Source organism: Lynx canadensis, chromosome D4 (assembly GCF_007474595.2).
Source record: "Lynx canadensis isolate LIC74 chromosome D4, mLynCan4.pri.v2, whole genome shotgun sequence".
Lineage (NCBI taxonomy): Eukaryota > Metazoa > Chordata > Mammalia > Carnivora > Felidae > Lynx > Lynx canadensis.
Genome location: NC_044315.2, coordinates 60,725,364 through 60,750,350, shown reverse-complemented (window position 1 = coordinate 60,750,350; position 24,987 = coordinate 60,725,364). Strand labels below are relative to the sequence as shown.

The 24,987-nt window shown below is 46.4% G+C and overlaps 1 protein-coding gene across 1 annotated transcript in view; it reads left to right on the top strand.

Annotated features, from left to right (window-relative positions):
- The window catches only part of GABBR2 (gamma-aminobutyric acid type B receptor subunit 2), a 347,346-nt gene that overhangs the window by 149,995 nt on the left and 172,364 nt on the right, over positions 1 to 24,987 (top strand). The window contains exon 4 of the mRNA XM_030293915.1: positions 24,703 to 24,804. Within this exon, the coding sequence (XP_030149775.1) occupies positions 24,703 to 24,804 (102 nt within the window). The remainder of the gene's footprint in view (positions 1 to 24,702; positions 24,805 to 24,987) is intronic.

Sequence of the window (24,987 nt, the reverse complement as noted above, 5' to 3'; positions counted from 1 at the left end):
GGAAAACATAGAAGAGCAAAAAGGAAAATTAAAAATCAGCCATAAGCTAGCCACTGAAAGTTCATCGTTAACATCAATAGCATATGTCTTCATAGTTTTTTCAATGAGTATGAGTGAGTATGTATAAACAAATACATGTTTTTACTATAGAAACAGCTTCTTTAATTTAGCAATCTAGGGGCAGCAATCCAGGGGAATTTAGCAATTCCAGGCCAGCGGGTACTGTTCCCACTGTGACTCATAATAGCCTGTCCACTGAGCCTGGTGACACCATGAAGCTACCCCACCTTTGCCACAACCCTCTCTGGTGTGTTTTGGGCAGTTTCTCTCCAGTCCTATTCATCCCGTGGCCTGTTCCCTTTCTTCCTATATTCCAAGAGTTCTGCAAATATTCTGTCCATTGACGGGCTTCTTCACTGCTTTCCAGAGCTGTTACAGATATTTTTCTTAAAAAAATCTTTGTCATTTGGGGCTCCTGGGTGGCTCATTCGGTTAAGCGTCGGACTTTGGTTCAGGTCACGATCTTGCCGTTCCCGAGTTTGAGCCCCACGTCAGGCTCTGTGCTGGCATCTCAGAGCCTGGAGCCTGCTTTGGATGCTGTGTCTCCCTCTGTCTCTGCCCCTCCCCTGCTCTCTCTCTCTCTCTCTCGCTCTCTCAAAAATAAACATTTAAAAATTTTTTTAAAAATCTTTGCCGTTTTGAGGAATTTGAGAAGGGACAGGAAGTAGATGTATATTCTCTGTTGCTGTTTTTTGCAAATAGCTATTGAAAAAAATTCTACTCTATGGCTATGCTGTAATCACTCAAGACAAGCTCCCACTATTGAACATGGAGATGGTTGCCAATCTTTCCTGATTACAAACAACAATGCAGGAAACTCATACTTGTATTTTTGTGTGAACATCTCTGATTAGTTTCTGAGGATAAATTCCTAGAAATAGTGTAAGCACATTTTGGAACCTTTTGTACATATTGCCAAATTGTCCTCCAGAAAGATCATACCAATTTAGAGTTGCATAGCAGTATATGACAGCACTCATTGCCAACGTTATATATTATTCTTTTTTGATCCTTGGCAATTGCTGTTTTAATTTGCATTTCTTTGATTACTTCTAAGGTTGAATTTCTTTTTTACTAGGAATCTGTCTCATTTCTGTTTCTCCTTTTGTAAATTGGCTGTTCATGTTATTGGCACATTTTCCTATTGGAGTGTTCTTATTCTTACTGATTTGTAAGAGCTTTTCATAAGTGAAGCGTGTCCGCCCTTCATCACATTGGTCGCAGATACCTCCCTGTGTTTCATGTGACATTCAACTTTGTTTTTTATGTTATTTGATGCTATTAAAAAATTTACTATTTTATATAGTCAAATTTATCAAGACCATTTTTTTTCATTTTTCATTTTGTATTTGGCATGCCCTTCTTATCCCCCAATTTCTGTAAATATTCACCTACATTTTCTTTTTCTTCTAGTACTTTTATTACTTCATTTTTCAATCTATCTGAAATTTTAGCATATAGCCTGGAATATCAAACCTTTATTTCTCCTGCCCCCATAGTCAGTCAATAATTCTTCTAGCATTTCATTAATATATTTTCCCCAACTCATTTAAAATGCCTGTGCTAAATTGTATCTTTAGAAAATAATGTACTACATGTTTTTTATACTTTAGATCAGTTCTACAAAAATACAATGCAAGCCGATTTTAAATTTTCTATGTAGCCATATTTTAAAAAGTAAAAAGATACAGGTAAAATTAATTTTAATACTATATTTTATTGAATGCAGTGTATCCAAAACATTATCATTTCAACATGTGACACTAGCCATGTCGAATTCTCAGTAATCACAGGTGGCTAGTGGCCACCATATTGGATGCTGTAGCTTAAGACTGTTCTTGGGTTTTCATTTCATTCTGTTCCATTAATCTATCTACTCTGGAATTGGCATCTCTGTGTTTTAAATATTATTCATGTATAATACAACTTCATGTGCAATCCTTCCTTCTTTTTTCACAATGTCTTTATATTCACCGATTTAATTTTTAGAAGGTTCTAAAAATGCAATAGGTGTTTTTATTTTAATTTTAGTAACTCCAGAATTAAATTGGGAGACATTTGACATCTTTATAATGCTGAATCTATCCATTCAGGAACATAGAACATCACTCCATTCAAAGTTTCTAATTAGGTCCTCAGTGAACTTTTGTCATTTTCTTCCTGTACGTCCCTTTCATTTCATGCTAGGCTTATTTTCAAGTATTCCACATTTATTACTGCCTTAGGGAAATGGGATCTATTTTCCTTGATGTTAAGTTGTTATTTATCACTGGAATAGAGGAAAGCTGTCGATCAGTGTATGTACATATTGTGACTGGCCATACTGAATTCTTATTACTTCTGGTAGTTTTTTCTCACTTAATTCCCTTGGGTCTTCTGGATGGGCAACAATACCATCTTGAGGAAGAATCAATTTGCTTTCTGTTTTCCAGTGTTACAGTATCTTTATCTTCATGGTTTTTCATTGAGGTAGCACTAGATGGTGGTTAGAACAGAATGACTGCCCGGGTTCTGATTCTAGCTCAGCTACTTTCCACCCCTATGACCTTGGGCAAATTATTTAACTTTTCCTTGTCCCCCATAATGGAGACATACTCATAGTACCTCGGCTTTTGTGACTGTTAAAATAATGAATACATATAAGGTACTTAGGACTTAGAGCAGTGACCAAAAAGGTACCCAATATATATTAGCTATTATTATTGTTATTATTATTGCCTTATTCACTAAACATCCTAGAGTTATATTTAAACATAGTGATAATAGTGGATATTCTTGTCTTACTCTTGGCTTTAATGAGAATGCTATTTGTAAGGTATGAGGTCTGTTAGAAGAACAGATATTCCTCATCATGTTAAGGGAACTTTTAGTTTTATTTATTCAGTGTTTGAACCAGGTATGCATGCTTAAGAAATCAGATATCTTTTTAGAATCTATATCAATAGCTATGCCTGTTTTTCTTTGTTTTATGAGTGTGACAAATTATAGTCATCAATTTCCTTTGTTCATTCTATAATGCATTCATTCAACATATATTTGTGGAGTGCCTGGCATGTGTTGGGCACTGTTCTAGGCACTGTGACACATTGGTAAATGAAACAAAGTCCCTGCCCTCTAGGAACTTGTATTCTAGTATGGGGAAACAGATGATGAAAACAATGAGAAAATAAATGTATAATATGTCAGGTAATAATAAGTGCTAGTGAGAAAAGTGAAGTAGGGTAAGGGGTATAGGATATGCCACATGGGGTGGGGTGAGGTCAAGGAGAGCTTCAACCATATGGTGACTTTTTGAGCAAACACCTGAAGGCAGTGAGAGGCAAGTCATAGGATATCTGTGAGAAGAGGGTTCCAGATAGAGAGAATAGCATGTGCAAAGGTCCTGATGCTGGTGGTACTGGAGCCACATCACAGAGACCATTATGACTAGAACAGAGTGGGTGAGAGGGGAGTAGAGCTCTTTGGGGCCGGGGGGATTTCCAGCCCCTACAAGACGTTTGTGAGGATTTTGGCTTATAGTTTGAGTCAGTTGAGAATCTACTGGGTATTTTTTTTGTTTTTCTAAATGTTTATTTATCTATTTAGAGAGAGAGAAAAAGAGTACAAGTGGGGAAGGGGCAGAGAGAGAGAGGGAAGGAGAGAATCCCAAGCAGGCTCCACACTGTCAGCATGGAGCCCAACATGGGGCTTGATCCCACCAACTGTGAGATCATGACCTGAGCCCAAACCCAGAATCCAACGCTCAACTGACTGAGCGTTTTTTATTATTATTGAGAAAAATTTCATATAACATGAAATCTACCATTTTCACCATTTTAATGTCTACAATTCAATGGTTTTTGATATGTACACAATGATGTGAGCCATAACTACTCTCTAATTCCAGGGCATATTTATCACCCCCAAAACAAATCTCATGTCCATTAACAGTCACTCACTTCCCCACCCCGGCTCAGCCTGACAACCACAAATCTACTTTTTGTATCTGTGGATTGGCCTATGGTAGACATTTCATATAAATGGGATCACAGGGGTGGGAGATAGGGGAAGTGGGTGAAAGGTACACACTTACAGTTATAAGGTAAATGTATTCTTGGGGTCTAATGTACAACATGGTGATTATAGTTAATAATACTGTACTGTGTAGTTGAAAGTTGCTAAAGAGAGTAGGTCTTTGAAGTTCTCATCACAAGGAAAAAATGACTACTATGTGAGGCAAACTTGTGGTGGTGATCATTTTGCAATATGCATATGTCAGATCATATGTTGTATAGGTTAAACTTATACATTGTCAATTGTATAAGTCAATAAGCCAATTGTATATCAATAAAACTAGAAAAAAGAAATTATAAAATATGTGGCATTTTGTGTCTGACTTATTTGCATGTCATCTTTGGAGGGATGCCTTTGGAGGGATGTCCAGTTTTCAATTGTGTTGTTTGTCTTTTTGCTATTGAGTTAGGAGTTCTTTACATATTCTGGATACTAAACCCCTGTCAGATATGATTTGCAAATATTTTCTCTTATTTTGTGGGTTGTCTTTGCACTTTCTTAATGGGTTCTTTGCACAAAAGTTTTCAATTTTGGTGAAGTCCAATTTATTGGGGAGTTTTTTTCTTTTGTTTCTTTTGTTTTGGTGCTGTATTCAAGAAACCATTGTCTACTCCAACATCATGAAGATTTAAACCTCTGTTTCCTTCTTAAATTTTTTTTGATGTTTATTATTTATTTTTGAAAGAGAGAGACAGAGTGCGAGTAGGGGAGGGGCAGAGAGAGAGGGAGACACAGAATCTGAAGCAGGCTCCAGGCCCTGAGCTGTCAGCACAGAGCCCAATGTGGAGCTCAAACTCACGAACCGTGAGATTATGACCTGAGTTGAAGTCAGATGCTTAATCGACTGAGCCACCCAGGCGCCCCAAACCTATGTTTCCTTCTACGAGTGTTATAGTTTTAGCTTTTACATTCAGGTCTTTGGGACATTTTGAGTTAATTTTTGTATGTGGTGTGAGGTAAGGGTCCGACTTCATCGTTCATAATGAAGCTATCCAGTTGTCTTTGCACTCTTTGTTGAAAAGACTAATGTTTCTCCATTAAGTGGTCTTGCCACCCTTCCTGCAAATCAGTTGGTCGTAGTAGTATGGGATTTATTTCTGGACTACTGGAGAGTTGTTAAAAAGAAAGATTTGATCTCTTTCATTTTAAAAGGATCACCAGGGCTACTGAGTGGAAGGTGGTGACTTGGACTAGATAATGAAAACCAATCAAATTCTGCATCATTTTTGGCGGTAGAGCTGATAAAGTAGATTTCTTGATGGAATGTATGTGTGGTGTGAAAAGAGTGAGGCATCGAGGATGGTTCCAAGTATTCAATACAAGCAACTGGAAGGAATGAGTTATTTATTAACTTGAGAAAGAATGCAAAGGAGCAAGTTTTAGAGAGAAACTCAACAGTTAAATTTAATGCCTGTTGGATATCCAGATGGAGAAGTTGACTAGGTAGCTGGATAAATGGATCTAGAATTCACAGTTACATTAAACCATGTTAGCATTCCTGAAATAAACCTGCCTTTGTTATGCTGCATTATTCTTTTAACCAATTTAATTTCTTAGGGTTTTTTTTTTTTTCTGTAAGTACGTGTGGAATAGTTTATCTTTTACTCTGATGGTGCCATCTTTAACCAAGTTTAGTTGACAGAGTTATTCTAGTTTTACAGTGAGTATTAGAAAGATTTCAGTCTTTTTAGATGCCCTGGAATAGTTTATAAAATATACAAATTAGCTGCTCCTTGAAAATCAAAAGATGAATCTACAAAACCATCCAGGATTCTATGCCCCCCACCTCATCCTTCCTACAAGTTGTCTTTGTGGCTTCTGCCGTGCTTGTTGATCAGGTTTATACTTCTTGTGTGAATTTTAGTAACTCGCATTTTACAGAAAACAGTCCATTTTTTTTTGAGATTTTCAAATTTATGAGCATATATTTGAGTACCATTATTTTTAATTTGTGTCTTTTTTCATAGGCTCTTTCTCATTACAGATATGTTTCCCCACTTTTCCCCTGATTGAACTAGCTACTTGCTTTTTTATTGATTTAACTGATATTAACATCTTAAATTCAGCATGCAAAAAATGGTCATGTTTCTTATTTTTCCAAATTATACTAAACCTGGATCAAGTGTACCATCTGTCACCAGATTTGCCTGGGTTAGCGTCTCACATCTTGAAGCTTCGTCCTCTTCCGGTGTGGCCAATAACCCCAGTGGTCTTTCCATCACCAAGCCGGGAAATCCTGCATTCTGCAGCCCTTGCTTCCTGCTGCCATTTGCTGTTGACACTGGTCAGACTGGTTACCGCCATTGATCCAGGTCCCTGGACAAACTTCTGGGCATCCTTTCGCTCCTCACTAGGTTCCCAGGTTGCAACTTTCCACCAATGGCTTTTTCACTTCCATGTGGAGCCCCTCCCAGGATGCAAGAACACTTCGTCAGGAGTGAGTTGCTCATTTTCCTCCCATCGATCCAGAACCTGTCTTGGCTTTTTCTTCTCAGACAGCTACATCACCAAGAGTCAGAGAGGGTTTCTTTTAGCAACTTGCCCCTAAATGGTCCTGTTCTCTTTTGCAGCAGAGTAGAGACCTCCTTGAAGCAGACACCTTGGTTGCTTCTGGGGGATCCATTTGCCCCCCACCTCCTTTAAAGATTATTCCTCCTACCAGAGATAAACAAATTTTACAGATAGTTCTCTCACTAAAGAACATACAGCAAAAGAAAACAAAACAAACAAACAAACAAAAACCTCACAAGTTAAATCTTTAGTGAAAGATCCCATTGTCTTGTTTTTAATCCAAAGAACCATCATCTGGATTTTCATTGGCTCCACTTTTATTTAACTACTAATTTATTTGTTTCTGCTTTTATCGTTATGAATACCTTCCTACTTTAAGTTCACTTATTTTGCCATCCTTTTTTTATTTTAACGTTTATTTATTTTTGAGAGAGAGGCAGGGAGAGAGACAGCGTGAGCAGGGGAGGGGCAGAGAGAGAGGGAGACACAGAATCTGAAGCAGGCTCCAGGCTCCAGGCTCCGAGCTGGCAGCACAGAGACCAAAGGGGGGCTTGAACTCATGAATGGTGAGATCATGACCTGAGCCAAAGTCAGATGCTTAACCGACTGAGCCACCCAGGTGCCTCTGCCGTCCTTTTTAACTTTCTGATTTGCACATTTATTTTTTATTATTTTTTAGTTGCTGTCAAATGTATTTAAGCTAATGTATTTGTCTTTGGTTACAGCTTTGACCAAATCCTATACATTTAGTTAAATAGTATGCCATCCTCATTCTAAGGAGACTGCTCTATAATTGCATTTTCAGTTTAAAATATTAGGTTTCTATTTATCTAAGTACAGAAAAGATAATATAAAACATAAAGATGCAATATAACATAAAGATGCTACAGAAATATTAGCACTTTTGTTTGTGGCCCATCCTTCATCACCTCTAATTTTGTATTATTATAATCTGAGTTTTTATTTGACTTTATTCTTTACATTGCAGATACTCTTTTTCAGTTGTTATTTGAGGTATAAATTTTATTTTATTTTTAAAAATTTTTTAATATTTATTCACTTTTGAGAGAGACAGAGAAGAGTGACAGAGCATGAGTTGGGGGAGGGGCAGAGAGAGAGGGAGACACAGAATCTGAAGCAGGCTCCAGGTTCTGAGCTGTCAACACACAGAGCTCAACGTGGAGCCCGAACTCACAAACCATGAGATCATGACCTGAGTCGAAGTCGGATGCTTAACCCACTGAGCCACCCAGGTGCCCCAAGATACCAATTTAATTTTAAAACTATATTATAGTAGCTATGATTTTAAGATTCAGATCCATATTTATAAGGCTTCAGTCTCTGTTGATGGATCTTTCACGAGTTGGGTATTCTGGTGTGTCTTCCATGGCATGAGTCATCTTCTTCTGGAAGACTGTGTGGGCTTTGTACCCACCATGCTTTTCCACAGATCAGTTTCTCTCTGTTGCTTCTTCTATGAGATGTAGATTTTTATGATCATAATCTTCTTCCTCAAACCTCTCTAGGCATTACATCAATGTTGTGATGAAGTCTGAATGCAATCTGATTTGATTCTTTTGTAGACAAGTCTTAATTTTTCTTCCAACCCTCCCCCCCCACCCCAAACATGCTGGACGCTTGTAGGATTCTTTCCCAATCCTTGGAATCAAAAAAGAAAATACAGCACATGTCGAGTGTTTGTCTGTCTTGTCTAAAATGCGATTACCATTTTTATTTGAAGAATTGAGTGTTCAGATGGCAGTTTTCTTCTATTATATCTTTAATTATTGCTATTTTGTTCTGGTATCACTTTTAGAGAAACTAGTAATTCCCAAGTGAGCCTCTGTCATTTGTTCTCCATATTATTCTGTTCTCTCTGGTCATTTTTATCTCAGTCCCTATTCTCTGCGTTCTGAGAGGACACCTCACCTTTGTCCCCCCAACAGCACCCATCGGTTTTCTGCAGTGAGGTTCTGCTCTTTCCTGCTTCCAATGTTTCTTAAATTTCTCATAACCGTATTCACTTCCCATCATTATTCTCTTAACTCTGCCAGCTTTCTTTTAGTTTTAATCTGTTTTTTATTGCATATTCCACTTCTTACATCTGAGAGACTAGGTTTTAATGATCTCCTTGAAGTACAAGACAGCCACAATTTACTTCTAGTTCCCAGAGCAAATCCTTTTAGAGGCAATGTTCTTCCTGTGTGAGCATTCTTTGTTTGCTCCCTTTCTGTTTCAGGAAGTATTCATAGGCTCCACATGTATTTTAGGTCTTCCCTGGACCTGGTATTTTCTTACAGCTGGGTTAGTTATCCTGGGGCCCCCTAATCGTCTGACCTAGATGCTATCAGATTCCTTATCTCAGGTATTAATCTGGAAGACTGGATGAAATTTCACATTACCAGCCAGGGACCAGCAGCCCGAGGGTGGAGGTTGGAGATGAGGCGGCAGGGGGCGGCGGGGAGGGGGTACATTCTGTGCTGTGGGCGTTGCTTTTTTAGTTTGTTGGCACTGCCGCTCCAGATGTGTGCTGTTCCTCCTGGCCTGTCCCTTGTTCCCCTGCCTGCCATGTGTGGGAGATGCCCAGGCCTATCTATCATCGGGAAGCTGGGCTTGAATGGGCTTCGCTTGTTGGTTCTTGGAGCTAATGGCCCAGCCACTCTAGAAGGCCCTAGGGCTGCCATGAGAGATGGGCTCCCCAGCGTGGGCTCTGCACCCCTCCTGTGACCCAGCCTCTCCTCCGCTCTCATTCACTCATCCTCAGAGGCTATGAGGATGGTCCTGTGAGTGCGGCCACCCTCCCTTTCTCAGGAAGGAAAGCTATGAGTCAACCTTCAATCTGGTTCCACTGGCACTGTACCTAGCAGAAATTCCTCAAAGCTGGTGGCATATTGATGGCACTCTTTCCTATTCTCCAATGCTGAAGCAGATTCCCCCCTATTTTTAGACTCCCTTGGTCCTTTCTGTCACTTTCAGAAGGAGGTAGCTTAGGTGGGAGTTGGACATCTGTGCTCAGCCCTACCATCTTCCCCAAAAGTTTCATAGTTAACATTGTTACCCATACTTTGTCCTTGGGCATAGAGATATTTGGCAACTCCTGAGCATTTCATTTTCTGTGGTCCCCTCTAAGCTCCTCAAACATACTGGGCCCCATCACATCTGGCTCTGTCGTTTCTCCTGGGCACTGTTCCTCTCCCTCTCAGGTGTTGGGAGCATCCTCTCAATCAGATGAGGGATTCTGTCAAACGTGGTACTGCCAGTCTCGGGGCCGTGAGCGCCGCTCCTTGCCAGGGGCTCGGCATCTGGCATCATAAGCCACATCCTGGCTTTCAGCAGTATTGATGGAATTTCCCCACATCCTCCTTTCTCTGCCAAAGTTATGACCTTCAAGTGGAAACAGAGAAGAAACCGTCCCTCTGCCCCCAAGTCCACCGGCTCCTTCCGAAGCCTTGCGTTTCACTAGAGAGCCATTTCAGACTCCTTCTGGCACGCCCAGGCCCTCCCGCGTGAATCAGCAGCCGTGGGCAGCCGGCGGTGGGGAGGGAAGGGGTTGCAGAGCCCCCCCACCCATCACTGCTTGGCTGCCCGCCCCAGGAAGACAGCACATCACACAATTTGCCATATCAAGTCTGTGAACAGCTGCCTCCCTACCCTTCATGGGAAGTCACCAAGCACCACACATCTGCTCCTTCCGGGGATAGCAAGAAGATTCCTCCTACCGCAGTGCCTGTGAATTCCCTTTGGGGTTCCGTGGGGCACAGAATAACATCTCCTGCAGAAAGCCCGCAGCCAGCCTTCACGAGGATACACACCCATGGAAGTTAGTCTCAGCGGCACCAGTGGCCCTTTCTGCCCTTCTCCAGCCTCCCCTCATGTTTGCTCCAGCCTCCCTTTCTTGACTCTGTTGCCTCTAATAATAAGGACAGCCATTCACTGAACCTCAGCCGTGGTGGACCTGAGCATGCATTAGCTTCTCTTGACCTTCCTAACGGTGTCCAGATAGTTGTGGTTATGCCCCTCTCACAGATAAGAGAAGCTCGCCGAGAGTCTCCTTGCTCCCTGGAAGTGGCCCGGCCAGTGGGGGCGTAGCCCGTGTTCCAGTCTGGAGCCACCTGACACTGCATGTGCTCTTGCCTCTCTCCCAACCGCCTCCCTGAAGGGGAAAATAGAACCACGGGCTTCTTGTAGGTTTAGAGCAGTGGGTCTGCACCTGTGGGCCCATGGGCCAAATCCAGCTCTCTGTTTTTCTAAATAAAGTTTTATTGGAACACAGCCATAGCCATTCATTTGCACATTGTCCAGGGTTGCTTTTGCAAGGTAAAGACAGAGTCGGGCAGTTGTGACAGAGACTTTGTGGCCTGCAGAACCTACAGTACTTATTGTCTGGCCCTTTACAGATCCAGTTTCCCCAGCCCCGGTTTACAGCATGGGCTGTGGAAAGAGACCTGAAAAGTTAAATACCTGGTTTGCTACTTCCTAGGTGTGTGACCCTGGGCAAGTGACTCAACATCTCTGAATCTCATTTTACTTACCCGTAAACTGGTCAGAATTATGCCTTTTGAGCTTATACCCAGTGGTCAAGAGGAGTAAGGTGACATGTGTTGGGGGCTCTGCATAGTTGGCACGCTCAGTAAGCGTGAGCTGTCACTGTTACCTTTCTCACTAACCCAGATGTTCAGCAGTCTCCACTTTTTCTCTGTGGCTTCCTTTCTGGAACATTCTGGCATTTTTGTCTAAGAACGCTTCATCTTTTCTGATACCTTCTGATACATATGAAACACAGATGTTTCCCCTCCTCAGAACGCCGGGAAGCAGGCAAAAGTGACGCTCACCTCTGGTAGATAAATGGGGACAGGACACTGTTGGTCTCATTCAGCCAGTGTTGACTGAGCCAGGCCATTGTACTGGGACCTGACAGGCACTCAGGGCCTCAGGCTCTCTCGGAGCTCTCAGCCCAGGGGCAGATGGACAGGATAATAGGCCATGACAATAGCTATAACCACAGTGCCTCCGGATTCTGGTCCCCTTCGGAAAATTCCCCTTGCACAGTGCAGAGTGAATACCTGTTCCCCGGAGTCTCTGGATACTGCTTCTAGGAAGACACATTATAAAACCGCTTAGCTTAGCACAGCTTCAGGCCCCACTCCCAGGCTGTTGGCCTGCTCAGCACTTTAATGCAGCGTCCATCCCAGGACACAGTCGGCTCACCTGACCCGCCAGCTCCCTCCCAGGACACACACTCAGCACCTCTACAGGCTGGGGCTGGCTCCCCGGGCTCCGGGCCAGGGCAAGGGCAGACTGTCTTTCCTGACCTTGGAGGAGCTGTTGATCCTAGCTCCTTTCCATCGGCCCGTGAGGCTGACCTTCTCCCCTGGCCACCTCCACTAGGTCAAAGGAGACCTCGCGCTGTGTGCTGTTGTGGGAGTGTGGATGACCCAAAGAATTTCCAGTTCTTCCAGAGTAGCACAGGAACGCATGGACCTGGGAGGGAGGAGTATTCAGGAGCAGCTCGTTGGAAAACCCAGAAGGACTTCGTGGAAGAAGGGCCATTTGCAGTGGGGCTTAAACTGCAAGCAGGCCTTTGACAGAAGACGGCAGAGGGCAAGAACTTAAAGTGATTAGTGCATGTGCTTGGTGGTAAAAATGAATTATAAGGGTATATGATAAAATGTGAGGTGAAAAAAATCAGGATACAAAATTGTTGATACCAACAACTTCTAGACTTCTATGTAAAAGACCTGTTGTATCGGTGAAGGCCCTAGCAGGAAACGGATGGCATAATCAGAGGGTTGAGGTGAAGAAAGTTTACTTTAGAGGAAGTAACCAGTGCTAACACAGCACCAGAGCCTCATGACCCCCATGTGCCCCGGAGGACAAAGGAGAGGGGGCAGTTATTGGAGGCAGGAGAAGGGGCCACTTCCCGGGGGCCGGTGGGGAGAGATAACCTCGAGTTCTCTCGTCCCCCCTCCCACTTCCGCTGGGGCCTCCCATTGGCTGAGCCTATCTGGAAGTCAGAGGACATGGGGGCTTAAGTGACATATCCACAGAAGTCAGATTCCAGAAACAGAGTAGCAGAGACCGGTTTGAGGGGGTGGGTGCAGGCAGCCAACTCGAGCAGCTACACTAGTGGGATCAGTGTGTTGGGAATATGCGTAGTTGTGTCACTCCCCTCCTTTTGTCAGACTTCCAGTGGAGTGTAGAAGTCACTTTGCCATGTGAATCCAAAGGTCATACGTGGTCTGAGCCGACACGAGGGTCCTACCGCAGAAGAACCCCAAAGAAATGGAGAACTGCATTTCTCCAGCTGCCGTGAGATCTTGGCACAGGCTGGTCGTCCAAGGACTGGAGACAAAGCGCTGGTTTGGGTGAGCCCGGCCAGGGTCAGGTTCCCCAGGAAAGGGACTCAAGACCTTCAGGAGGTTTCCTGGGGAGCACCCACAGGAAGGAGAGCGGTGGACAGTGAAGTTGACACAAAATGCCGTTGTAACAGAGGCCTGGGTGGAGCCCAGGGAGAGCTCTGCAGCTAAGATGGCCCTTCAGAGATGTCCCGAATCAGGCATGAAGGCGGGCCGGTCACTGGTGTGGGCTGCCCTGGGCAGGGGTGTGATCTTGGACAAGGCTGCCCCTTTTAGTCACAGGCCGATCTCCGAGAGACACATAGCTGCGAGCTGTCAGTAGCCAACCCTCCCAGCAGCCGAGAGAATAGAAGGTTCTGGCAGCACATAGTTATAGGACCCTTGGGAACAAAGGAGTCTAGACTAGCAGGCCGGTAAGACGAGGACAGCTGAAAGGGCATCCCTTGGCCAGTAGTCCCCAAATGTGTAACGAAGACCCCAGGGTGCTTTATACAAGCACATTCCTGTCTCCCTCCCCTCCTCTCACACCAGAGTTAGAATCTCTTGGGCAGGGCCCGGGAATCTGTATTTCTACAAAGCTGCCGAAGAGAGGTGCCGTGCACAAGCAGGCTTGGAGCCACTGCTCTTAAAAACTCCAGACCCGACTGTGGTTGATGTCAGGTCAGGGAGATTTCTAGTTCTGGCAGCTGCTCTGGGCTGAGCCCCATGCTACGGGCTGGAACTCAAGGAACTCGGCTGGGCACTGCCCTCAAGCAGCTGTCGTCTCGCAGGGGAAAGGGACCTGGAAGGGCGGCAGCTGGTGGCTCTCTGTGGGGTTACTGTTCTGTTGCTGCTGTTAAAGACACGGCTTTGGGCAGCATCTATCTGGGAGGCAGGAAATTGGGTCTGCATCCAGCTCTGCCCCTAGATGGCCGTGTGATAGGCAAGCCCCTACCCCTCTCCAGACCTTGGTTTTCCCTGCTGTCCAGTGAGGGCTGCTGGGTTAATATGTCAGAGGTGTGGGGAGTGGGCTTGAGGGTGACAGTCCAGCTCTGCCTGCTGGACAGAGTCTCCCTTTGCAGTGACCTTGGGGCCAGAAGGTGAAGTACATCTCAGACGTGTGCCACGTCCTCCTTGTTGTCACCTTCTGATCTCGTGTCCCACCCCTTGGATGTGCCCAGCTCTGACTTCTCCTCTCTCCCAAACGTCTTGATTGCTTGCTTTGTGTCCCTCATGGATACCTGGAGAGGCCCCAACACGGTCCTCGTAACTGGAGTAAAGGCTCAAGAATCTGAGACATTCCTCTGGGTTCTAGCCCTCCCTCCCACCCCTCCATCTGAGGCCTGACTACCTCCTATAGCAACCCCACCTCTGCTTGCATACCAGCAGCAAGGGGAAGCTCACTCTCCCGCGGCAGAAGTTCCTTCTATCCTTTTTAGAAAGTTCTCCTCTGAGGGAGCCGAAAGCCACTTCCTGGTGGCTTCCCACACTGGCCCTGGCCATTCCCCTGGGGCCCAGGTGCCACGATGGCCCCCTAGTCTCAGTGACAGCTTCTCACGATGTGCAGGCGGGACTTTCTGTCCCTGCAAACCCCCTCCTGTCCCCTCTTCGGTTCCTGGGGTGCCAAGGAGCAGGGGAGGGGCCCTGAACGCCAGGGAGCGACTCTGCCTTCCGCTTCCCCCAGTGCTCTCAGGTACGGTTTCTCTAATATCCCCCGTCTTAACTGGGATATCCCTGTTTTAGTAATATCCAAATAATTCTCTAGTGGCCTGGTCCCACAAGCCTGCTGCAGTTAAAGCAGTGGGTGCTTTGTCACAGGAAGGCTGCCAGGCTCTGACGGCTGATTTCATTCCCCCCATAGCTCAGCGTAGCCTGACTTCTCAGGGCTAGCATTGCAGCAGAAGCAGCAGGCCAAGGGAAGACAGCTGGCCCTGGGGTTTGTGAAGATCCAAGAGGGGGACTTGGGCCTGGTCCCACATCCTCAGGCAGCCTGGAGCTGGGCCCCGAGGGACCCAGATGGAGAGTGTGTGGACTCTCGGGGCAGTTTCTGGTTAGCTAGAGAGAGTGGTCTGCACAGCACCATGCAGTTTAGAGGAGGGGTCACCACTAGCTTGGGAATGAGGGAAGCCATCCCGTAGGAGGAGGTGTTTGAGGATGTGTGGAATTTTAAATTCAGAGCTGATCCTATGAGTTTCCTGTTCTGCTGTAACAAATCACCACAATTTGTTATGTTATGGTAACAAAGCTCAGAAGTTCAGGGGCGCCTGGGTGGCTCAGTCGGTTAAGCATCCGACTATTGGTTTCGGCTCATGTCACCATCTCATGGTTTGTGAGTTTGAGCGCCACATCAGGCTCTGTGCTGACAGTGCAGAGCCTGCTTGGGATTCTCTCTCTTTCTCCTCTCTCTCTCTTCACCTCCCCTGCTCACTCTCTCTGTCTCTCTCTCAAAAATAAATAAACTAAAAAAAAAAAAAAAAAAAGCTCAGAAGTTCAAAATCAAGGTGTGAGCCAGACTGGTTGCTTCTGGAGGCTCTGGGGGAGGGTCCGCTCCCTTGCCTTTTCCAGCTGCTAGAGGCCACTTTCACTCCTTGGCTTGTGGCCCCATCCTCCACCTTCAAAGCCAGCAGTGCGGTTTCATCAGACCATCTCTCTCAGACCCCTGCTTCTGTTGCCATGTCTCCTTCTGGAACTGCCTACTTTCCCTTATGAAGACCCCTGTGATTACCCTGGACCCACCTAGATAATCTTAAGTGATTTCCCCATTTCAAGACCCATCACTTAATCCCATCTGCAAAGTGCCCTTTGCCATGTAAAGTAAAGGATTCCAGGAATGAGGATGTGTGCATCTTTTGGGAGGGGCTCTTATTCTGTGTATCACTTAAGCTTCTTTGGAATTTCTAAAACCGTGCAAGGCTGGATGGGGACTTGAGAGCCGGAGGATCCCAGTTCCCTTGTATCAGCTGTCCTACCCCTGTGCAGGTTGGTCTAGGGTGTGCCCCCCCCCCCCCGCCCTGCAAGGTGTGGTTCTGGAAGGTGGGCCCCTGGGGGAGCTCGTGGGGCACCGGGCAGAGGACAATGGCCTGCAGGCTATTCCCTCTCCCTCCGAAGGACTGCTGTGACAGAGTGATGGTCGTGGTGTCTCCAAGGCAGGAAGGAGATGTCCTGGGTGCATCTTGGGCCCGGGAGCCTGTCACTGGTCAGCCGTGCCAGCTGGAGTCCCTGTTCTCAGCCGCCATGTGGGCTGACCAGACGTCCCCCAGCAGGTTTGGATGTGAGTGGTTAGGCAGGTTCAGGTCACAGGTCCCCACACCCTGAGCCATAGTGAGGAAAGCAGAGAACTGCCCCCAGGGAACTCTACCTGCCCTCAGGCCACCAAGTGTGGCCTGAGGGCATCACAGCACTGTCCTGGGGCCAGTTCCGGTTTTCAGGCTGAGGCATCCAGGCCAGCCACTGGGCATTTGGCTCATCCCTGTAAGACCGTCTCAAATGTTCTCAGAATGAACTCTAAAATGAAAGTTCAGAGGAGCTCGGAGTGCTGACCCTCTGCCTCTAAGGCTGGACAGACACAGCGCCTCCTGTGTGCACCCCTTCATCCTCTCGTCTGCCTCGGTTTCTGCATGCGAGCACCACACTGGACCCTGGAAAAGAAAACAAAGCCCTTCCCTCGCGGGGCTGCCCTGTTAGTTGAGGAGGCGGACATGAGAGCCCCAGTTCTCATGGTCAGCTCTCTGCGAGCCAGCTCAAAGTCAGCAGCCTGGACTGCTGAGCCTTCCACTGGGGCCCATGGGGCGGATGGCCTCACCTGGGCCTCCGCATCTCGTGACACGGCAGCTTCTGGTCCTTCTCTTGTTTTCCTGCTCTTGGTAACTCTGAGAAAGTGAGAAAGACTTATTTCCTGGGGACAGACAAGTGGCTGTTGAGTAGAGGAAACCTTACCTGTGATGTAAGGCGTAGGCAGGACAGGGAGCCCAGCGGCTGCATGGGATCATGGTTTGGACCCGCAAAGGCCGGGTCCTAGGAGGCCCCAGGTGTATTTGTTTCTGTGGCTGCCACAACAAATCATCAGAAACAGGGTGGCTTAAAGCAACAGAAATTCCTTCTCTTATAGTTCTGGAGCCAAGGGTCTAAAATCAAGGTGTCACCAGGGCCCTGCTCCCGCTAAATGCTCCCTGGGAGGGTCCTTCCTGGCCTTTTCCAGCCTCTGGCGGCCCCAGGTGTTCCTCAGCCTGTGGCCAAATCATTCCAGCATCTGCCTCTGCCTTCAGATGCCTTCTCCCTCATATCTGTGTGTCCCGAATCTTTCTCCGCCTTTCGGTTAGAAGGACACTTATCACTGGCTTCAGGGCCCGCCCAGGTAGTCCAGGATGATCTCATCTCAAGATGCTTAAGTTAATTACATCTGCAAAGATGCTTTTTCCAAATAAGGTCACATTCACAGATTCTGCTGTTTAGGACTTGGGCATACCTATTTGGGGGTCACACTGGCTCTGCGGTGTGAACACGCAGGTGTCCCACACACATGTGGTTTTCACATGGACACAGCTGTGCATATACCCCCAGGTATTACCCTGTGCAAGTGCCACATGTGTGCAGTAGAGCTAATACATGTTTACTTGTGTCCTTGCCCTTGTGAAAAAAAATTTCACTTGTATTCAACTCTGGTTATAGCTTATTAAGAGTTTATATTTCTAGAAATCTGAAAGCTAGATGGCTGTGTTTTTTTAAAAGGAACTCTTTCGGGGGGCGCCTGGGTGGTTCAGTCGGTTAAGCATCTGACTTCAGCTCAGGTCATGATCTCACAGTCCGTGGGTTCGAGCCCCGCCTCGGGCTCTGTGCTGACAGCTCAGAGCCTGGAGCCTGCTTCAGATTCTGTGACTCCCTCTCTCTCTGCCCCTCCCCTGCTCCTGCTCTGTCCCTCTGTCTCAAAAATAAATAAAAACATTTAAAAAAAAATTTTTTTTTTTAATTTTTAAAAGGAACTCTTTCAGGGTGCCTGGGTGGCTCAGTTGGTTAGGCATCCAACTCTTGATTTTGCCTCAGGTCATGATATCATGGTTCATGAGATTGAGCCCCAAGTTGCTGATAGCACAGAGTCTGCTTGGGATTCTCTCTCTGTCTCTCTCTCTCTCTCTCTCTCTCTCTCTCTCTCTCTCTGTCAAAAACAAATAAATAAACTTAAAAAAATAATTTAAAAGGAACACTTTCCTCAATGAATGTTCACAAGTTTGGAAAAGTGGAAATACAACCACATGTATGAATTTCTATGGGAACTTAAGTGTATGCCCCAAGTCTTTGAGAAACTTCAGAGCTGAAGAGGGCTACTTCGGCAAATGTAAAATTTAAAAAGTCAGGGTAGGGGCAGGTGGAGTTTTGAAACACTTGTTTTCTTAGAACCACATGCATTGGTGGTGAGAGAAAACTCCCTTCTCTGGTTTCCCAACCAGTTTCTCCTTGCACACCTCTGATGATGGGGAGCTCACTATCTACCAAAGCAGCCTTCTCCTTTATTAGGAAGTTTTTTTGGCCTTGGGCTAAAGTTTGCTTTCTTGAACCGCTTACCTGTTGGTCCCCTCCTCTGGCGTGGGGGTGCCCAGAACCAGGCTCCCTCTCTTCCACACGAGAGCCCTTCAGAGTTTGAACCCAGCCATCACTTCCTGCCTTCGTCTTCTAGTCTCTGGGCTAATTTTTTAATTAGCTTAAATTAATGGCGGTTTCTGGGGAGCTCCGGGCCCAGTAAAAGTGACCTGAATTATTCAAAGATTTGAGTGTTTCAAATGCCTGTTTATCCTAATTAGCATCTTAACTACAGCGGTGCCCTCTGCCTCTAACGAGCCACATTTTAACATGTTCCATATTTTAATGGATTTTACTTGAATGAACTGTTTAATCAAATGAAGACACATTTCATGAATGAATAGAAGTAAATCTATAATTATACGCTTTAGTCAGGTAAGAGGAGTGACATTTTGGCACAATCCAGGGCTATATATAGCGAGTGCATTTGAATGACAAAGTAGGTTACCTCCAGTTCCATAGGAGAGCTGGGAACTCGCTTTGCTCTCAAGTTCATTTTGTAACCTAATTAGAATTTTCAAAGAGTTGTAAAGTGCCTGTGGCGCAGATCTGGTTCTCCCATCTTTACCTGGATCTCTGCCTTTCTAGATGATTCCTCAGCTGGTGCAGCAGCCTCGTTAGGGAAGGCAGCCAGGGTACTACTGGCCACAGAAGCCAAGTGTCCTAGAGTCTCTGATGCTCTCCATGGCGTCCACTTTGCATTTCACATCCTCCATCAAAGTCTTCACTGCCTGGGACATGTGGTCAGAATGTGGTAACTTACAGTTATAACAATACGATGCTTTCCTCTTCTGCCTTTACTTACTGTTTCTCTCTTATGCCTTGTCCCCCCTTTCCTTCTTTCCGTTCTTGCTTCTGACATGGTCAGGACCTGCTCGTGGCGCTGGGGACCAGGAATAGAAGGATCTGGGGGTGTAAAATGAGACATAACTATGGGACGGGGTAGGGGAGGGCAGGAGAGGGGTGTGGGAAACTGTAAAGGAAGATGGTGCCCTGGACCTGGAGAAAGTGGGGACAGTGACCTGGGGGGCTTTCAGGCAGGCGGGCAACTCAGCTGTGAGCCTGACAGTTCTGTTGCTTTTCCCCCTAAAGTGTGCGGTTTCCATCTTTAGCTGCATGTTGGAACCACCTGGAGGCATCTAAAAATGCTGATGCCTGGGTGCTAGTCCAGAGATTCTAACTGGTTTAGGATGTAGCCAGGGTACCAGTATTTTTAAAGACTCCCCAGGTAGTTCTAATACGCAGTCCAGAGTCTTCAGGTGACTGCAGCCCCAATACCTTGACTACAGTCTCATGGAAGACCCTGAACCAGAACCACCCAGCTAAGGTGCTCCTGCATTCCTGGCCCATGGCAACTGTGTGAGATAATAAATGTGTCTTGTTTGAAACCACCGAGCTTTGGGATAATTTGTTACACAGCAATGGGTGACTGATACAGATGATCAGTTGCCCCAGGTGTACCCCTAAGTGGGTCACTTCACCTCCACCGGTGTCTCTACCTCCAGCCTTCCAGAATCTCTCACCTGGATGGTTGCTGGAGCTGTCTCACTGACCTTCCTCTTCCCCAACTGCCTCTGCCCCTCACTGGCCCCACGGCAGCCTAAATCATGGTTCTGGTCACGTCACCCATCCTCGAAACCTTGTAACGGCTTCTCACTGTGCTTAGGCTCAAGACCAGCATCTTTGATGTAAATTATAAGGCCCTCATGGCCTATTCCTCATTTCCTATGCCTCATATTCCTATGCCCACGGCCTTCCCCCCTCCCTAGCCCATGCTCTGCTGTAGCCCAGCCTGGCTCTTCTGGCTTTTCACTGCTCTCTTCCACCATGGGACTTTTGCATGTACTGCTGCTCAGCCTGCAAGCCTTCTCCTGCCTAACCTCCTGCCTGGGTCCAACTCCACCGTTACAGCTTCTCCCAGAGCATGTTCCTGAACGTGAGCGCCCTTGTCTTGGTAGGGACCAGGGTGATCATCTGATTAATGTTTCTCACCTCCACTAGATAGAGACCCAGGACTGTGAATGGTTTTGCTCACTATCAGAGCCCTAGTACTAACTCACATGGTGCATGGAATAAAGAGATGTCAATATCATGAATGAATGAATGAATGAATGAATGAATGAATGGGAAAATAAATGAGAGACTGGCAAGAACAAGCAGAGCCCTAATCTAGAATAATCGGAGCGCTAGGTAGCTGTCCAGAAAGAGACCTAAGCCCATAGGCCAGGCAGTTAACTGCCATCGGCTGTAGCTCCAGCCCCAGAAATGCAGCAGGAGCCCGGATGGAGAGCCTGAGATCTAAGAAGATCTCTAGCCACCTGACATACCTATTCCTCTGGTCTTCTTTTCCTCCAACCTGTCTGCTTCTCCCCCCGCATCTCGCAAGAGGGATAAAGACTGGCTGTGTCCCCGAAGCACTCAGTCAGTTGGAGGAGCGAGGCCACTGCAATGGCTTTATTGGAGTGACGAGTCCCTATCACCCCTTCCCCCACGGCCCCATGACCCAGCTGGGAGGGGGACTGCGTGTATACCTACTGGGCCTGCTGTTCAGACGGCTGATCTGACCTGACGGGGTTTTCTCCATACACACCCTGCGCGGGACTGTCCCCACGGCTCTGGGCTTTTCCCCAGAGCCACTGATTCTGCCTACCTCTTGACTTCTTTCAAGATGGACTACCCTAGAGCTTAAAGTCTGAGTTTAAATGTTAAAATCCTTGGATTTGGATCTTGGATTCCCGAGGCTGCATGGGATCCCTTAGGAGACATTGTTGTCATCCCTTGTAACCTGTACCCTCCCCAGCCCCCTGGGTCTACGGCCTCCCTGAAGGTTCCTAGCCATGCCCCTCTCCATTGAGCCTGAACCACTTTGTCCTTATCCCTCATAAAGGCGGCCAGAACCGAGCCCAGCATTTGAGGTGTGGACTGACATGGACAGAGGGACAGAACAGAGGGCAACTGCCGCGTCCTTCATTCTAGACATGACGGCCTTCTAAATGTGGCTCCCAGTCCCGCTCACTCTCTTGGCAGTTGCCTTCCTCAGTTAACACATTCTGGTCTTCTAATCAAGAGGGAAATATCTAAGCCATTGGAGACGTTTCTCTCACTATGATCAATGAGTGTTGTAAAACTTACCCTGCTTCCTTTAGGACAGCGGGTTTCAAATTTGAGCATTCATCAGAATTGCCTGGAGGGCTGGGTAAGCACAGATTGCTGGACACAGCTTCTGATCCAGGAGGTCTGCGGTGGGACCTGAGAATTTGCATTTCTAACACATTCCCAGGTGATGCTGGTGTTACTGTCCAGGGGCCACATTTTGAGAATCACTGCTTTAGGGATATGCTTTCTGGCACAACTTCATATTCACAGTCTGTACCAGTTCTTGAGGCTGGGGAGGGAAATCAGCAGCTGTTGCCTCCACGCCTAGCTTAGACTTTTTAGTCCTGGGGCTCTGACCCACTGGTTTTCCTGGGTGTCCTTGGAACTCCTTTGGTAGCCTGAGCTCCTATCCACTGCTCCAGAAGCAGAGAGAGTTCTCCCTTTAGGTGACCTCTGCCCTGTGGGCTGGCCCCAAGGCTCCAGCTTAGACTTGACCCCTCCTGATTGTTCTTCTCTTGGCCCTGCTCATGCCCCTGGCAGTCCTGGCCCTTCCTTCCAGTAATGGGACAGCCTTCCTCTCTGTCCCATCCATACCCATCCATGCAAATGAGGCCCCCAGTGGGACCCCAACTATACTGGACTGTGTGTGTGTGTGTGTGTGTTATTTTCTTGGAAATTAAGAGCTATTCTTTTCCCAGAAGAACGTATTTCTGCTTTTATAATGGAGGTGAGTGAAAAATAGGATTCGCTGTGTAGAAATGCAGTTTATAGCAAGCTGCAAAAAGACATTGGCCCCATTAAACAAGAGATACCTGCAGTTCCAGAAGGAAAAATAAGCGTTTACAAATTTATGTAGTACATCTTTGACCAGTGAACTGAATGGTCCTCCTACCCACACATGAGGGTGTGGATCTTTTTTCCTTATGAGTTACATCAATGATATTATTTCGTTTCCATGCTTTGGTTACTTAAAAAATACCATTTATTACTGATTTCCTCCATTTGCTTTCTCTAAAAGGGTCCATTAGAATAAATACTTGAGCTGAGCTCAGATTTCTTGGTGCTAAAATTATGGTGGCTGATCGCACCACCATCTGTTCTGACCTGTTCTGGCTCATCAGGCTTCCAGAACTGTCCACAGCTGGCAGGCTCCAGAAGAGCCAGCCCGGGAGCATGTGGAGAGCACAGGGCTGGGAGCGACACTTCAGTTTCCTCATTTGTGAAATTAGGGGCAGAATGAGATGACCTCTAGGGTGTTTTCGTTTTGTTTGTTTTGAGTTCTGACTTCCTAAAACATAGTTGATTGGCCATAATTAAACACAGCTTTCATGCACATTCTTATTCACAGATAGATACCCCAAGCCACTGGCTGCCTCGATGCCTTGCCTTAAAAGCCTGGACATGATCATTCATCTTTTTTTTTTTTAATGTTTATGTATTTTTGAGAGAGAGAGAGAGAGAGAGAGAGAGAGAGAGAGAGAGAGAGAGAGAATGCGAGCAGGGGAGGGGCAGAGATAGGGGGAGACACAGAATCCCAAGCAGACTCCAGGCTCTGAGCTGCCAGCACAGAGCCCGACGTGGGACTCAAACTCATAAACCACGAGGTCATGACCTGAGCCGAAGTCGGACCCTTAACCAGCTGAGCCCCCCAGGAGCCCCCCAGCTCTTCATTCCTTTCTAAGGCTGGGCGATGTTCCACTGCATGTATACACCACATCTTTATCCCTTTGTTTATCCCTTCATCCATTGATGGACACTTGGGTTGCTTTCATCGCTTGGCTTTTGTGAAGAATGCTGATGTACAAATCTATCTTTAAGACTCTGTTTTCGGTTCTTTTGAGAATGTACCCAGAAGTCGAATGCTGGATCGTGTAGTCATCTGTGTTTGCTTTTTGAGGGACTGCCATACCGTTTTCCACAGTGGCTGTACCATTTTAGGCACTCCGTGTCTCTACATTTTCGCCAATGCTCGCTGTCTCCTGTGTTTTGCTAATAGCCATCCTAATGGGTGTGAATGGGAAGTGCTTGTAAGGATCATCTTCTCTTAAGGAAGAGGAAACTGAAGCCCTGAGACAGGGAGGGTCGCACAGAGATGCGGCGGTCACAAGCAAATCAGTGACAGACCTAGAACCTGGATCCCCCAACCCGCACTTGGTAGTTTTTACTGAAACACACAGTCCTGTTTCCACTCTTTATGTCAGAGGGTGCTCAGCAGTGGCCACGGGCCAGATACAAACTTCAGATTTCTGTGGTTCAGTCCTCACTTTGTTTTTGTTTTTTAATATTTCAAAATTGTATCAACGTTTTAAAATATGGAAGGATCTTATATTTTAAAAAGTCTAGATTTCTGAATTCTCCCTCTGAAATCAGAAAGTCTAGTGACTCGGTCTGGCATTCTGGGGCACAGCATGATGGGAGCAACTGCCATCTTAGATGGGACATCCCGGTCTCCAGTTTGCCACTGTCCCCACCACTCCCTAATATCCTTCCATACATACTGCTTCACACACTGGCTGGACCCAGTGAATCCTGGAGTTTGCAGATCTCTGCTTTCTAAGCATATCCATGTTGGCCATCCTGTGTCAACAGATAGGTAGTTATATGTAACAACACAGGCTGGTTCCATACCCCCTCGCTCTTTATTCTGCACTGAGTGTCTTGCTGTTTCTTCACCCTAGAAGTGAAATGATATTGCAAGTAAATAATGCAGAATATAAATAGAGATATATGTGAATAGTCTGATTTGGTGACAGTGTGATGAGACAGAGAAACACCAGCAGGAAAGCCCAGAGATTCGGACGCTCGTCTTGACTCTCTCCCAGGAAATCTCTGCACCACCTTAGCTAGCCCCTTCCCAGGCTAGCATCCTTGTGCCAGTGTGTCCCTTGCAGGCTGGATCCCCAAGGTCTCACAGGGCCCTCTAGTTTATAATGAAGGGGAAAAAAATAACTCCTTTCGCATTGTTGGTGGAGAAAACCAGCCCAGTTAAGCTGCTTCCCCAGGACGACGCCTCCAAACAGACTCTTCCTGTGGCTGCCAGCACACCCACCCTCTGCTTTCTCTTTGCTAACAGGTGAGGAATGACCTAACTGGGGTTCTGTATGGTGAGGACATTGAGATTTCGGACACCGAGAGCTTCTCCAACGATCCCTGCACCAGTGTCAAAAAGCTTAAGGTGAGTGCAGCTGGCCACGGCCGCGGGGACAGACCGATGCCTTGCTCCAGGCTTCCCCACATCCCTGACTATGAAAGTGTCTTGAGTTCTGGCTGTTTCATTTCATCCTGGCATTTCACACATGGGGAGAGGCCCCAGGAGCTGGCTCCCCTTGGCTGCCCCCATGCTTGTCCTGTCCAGATT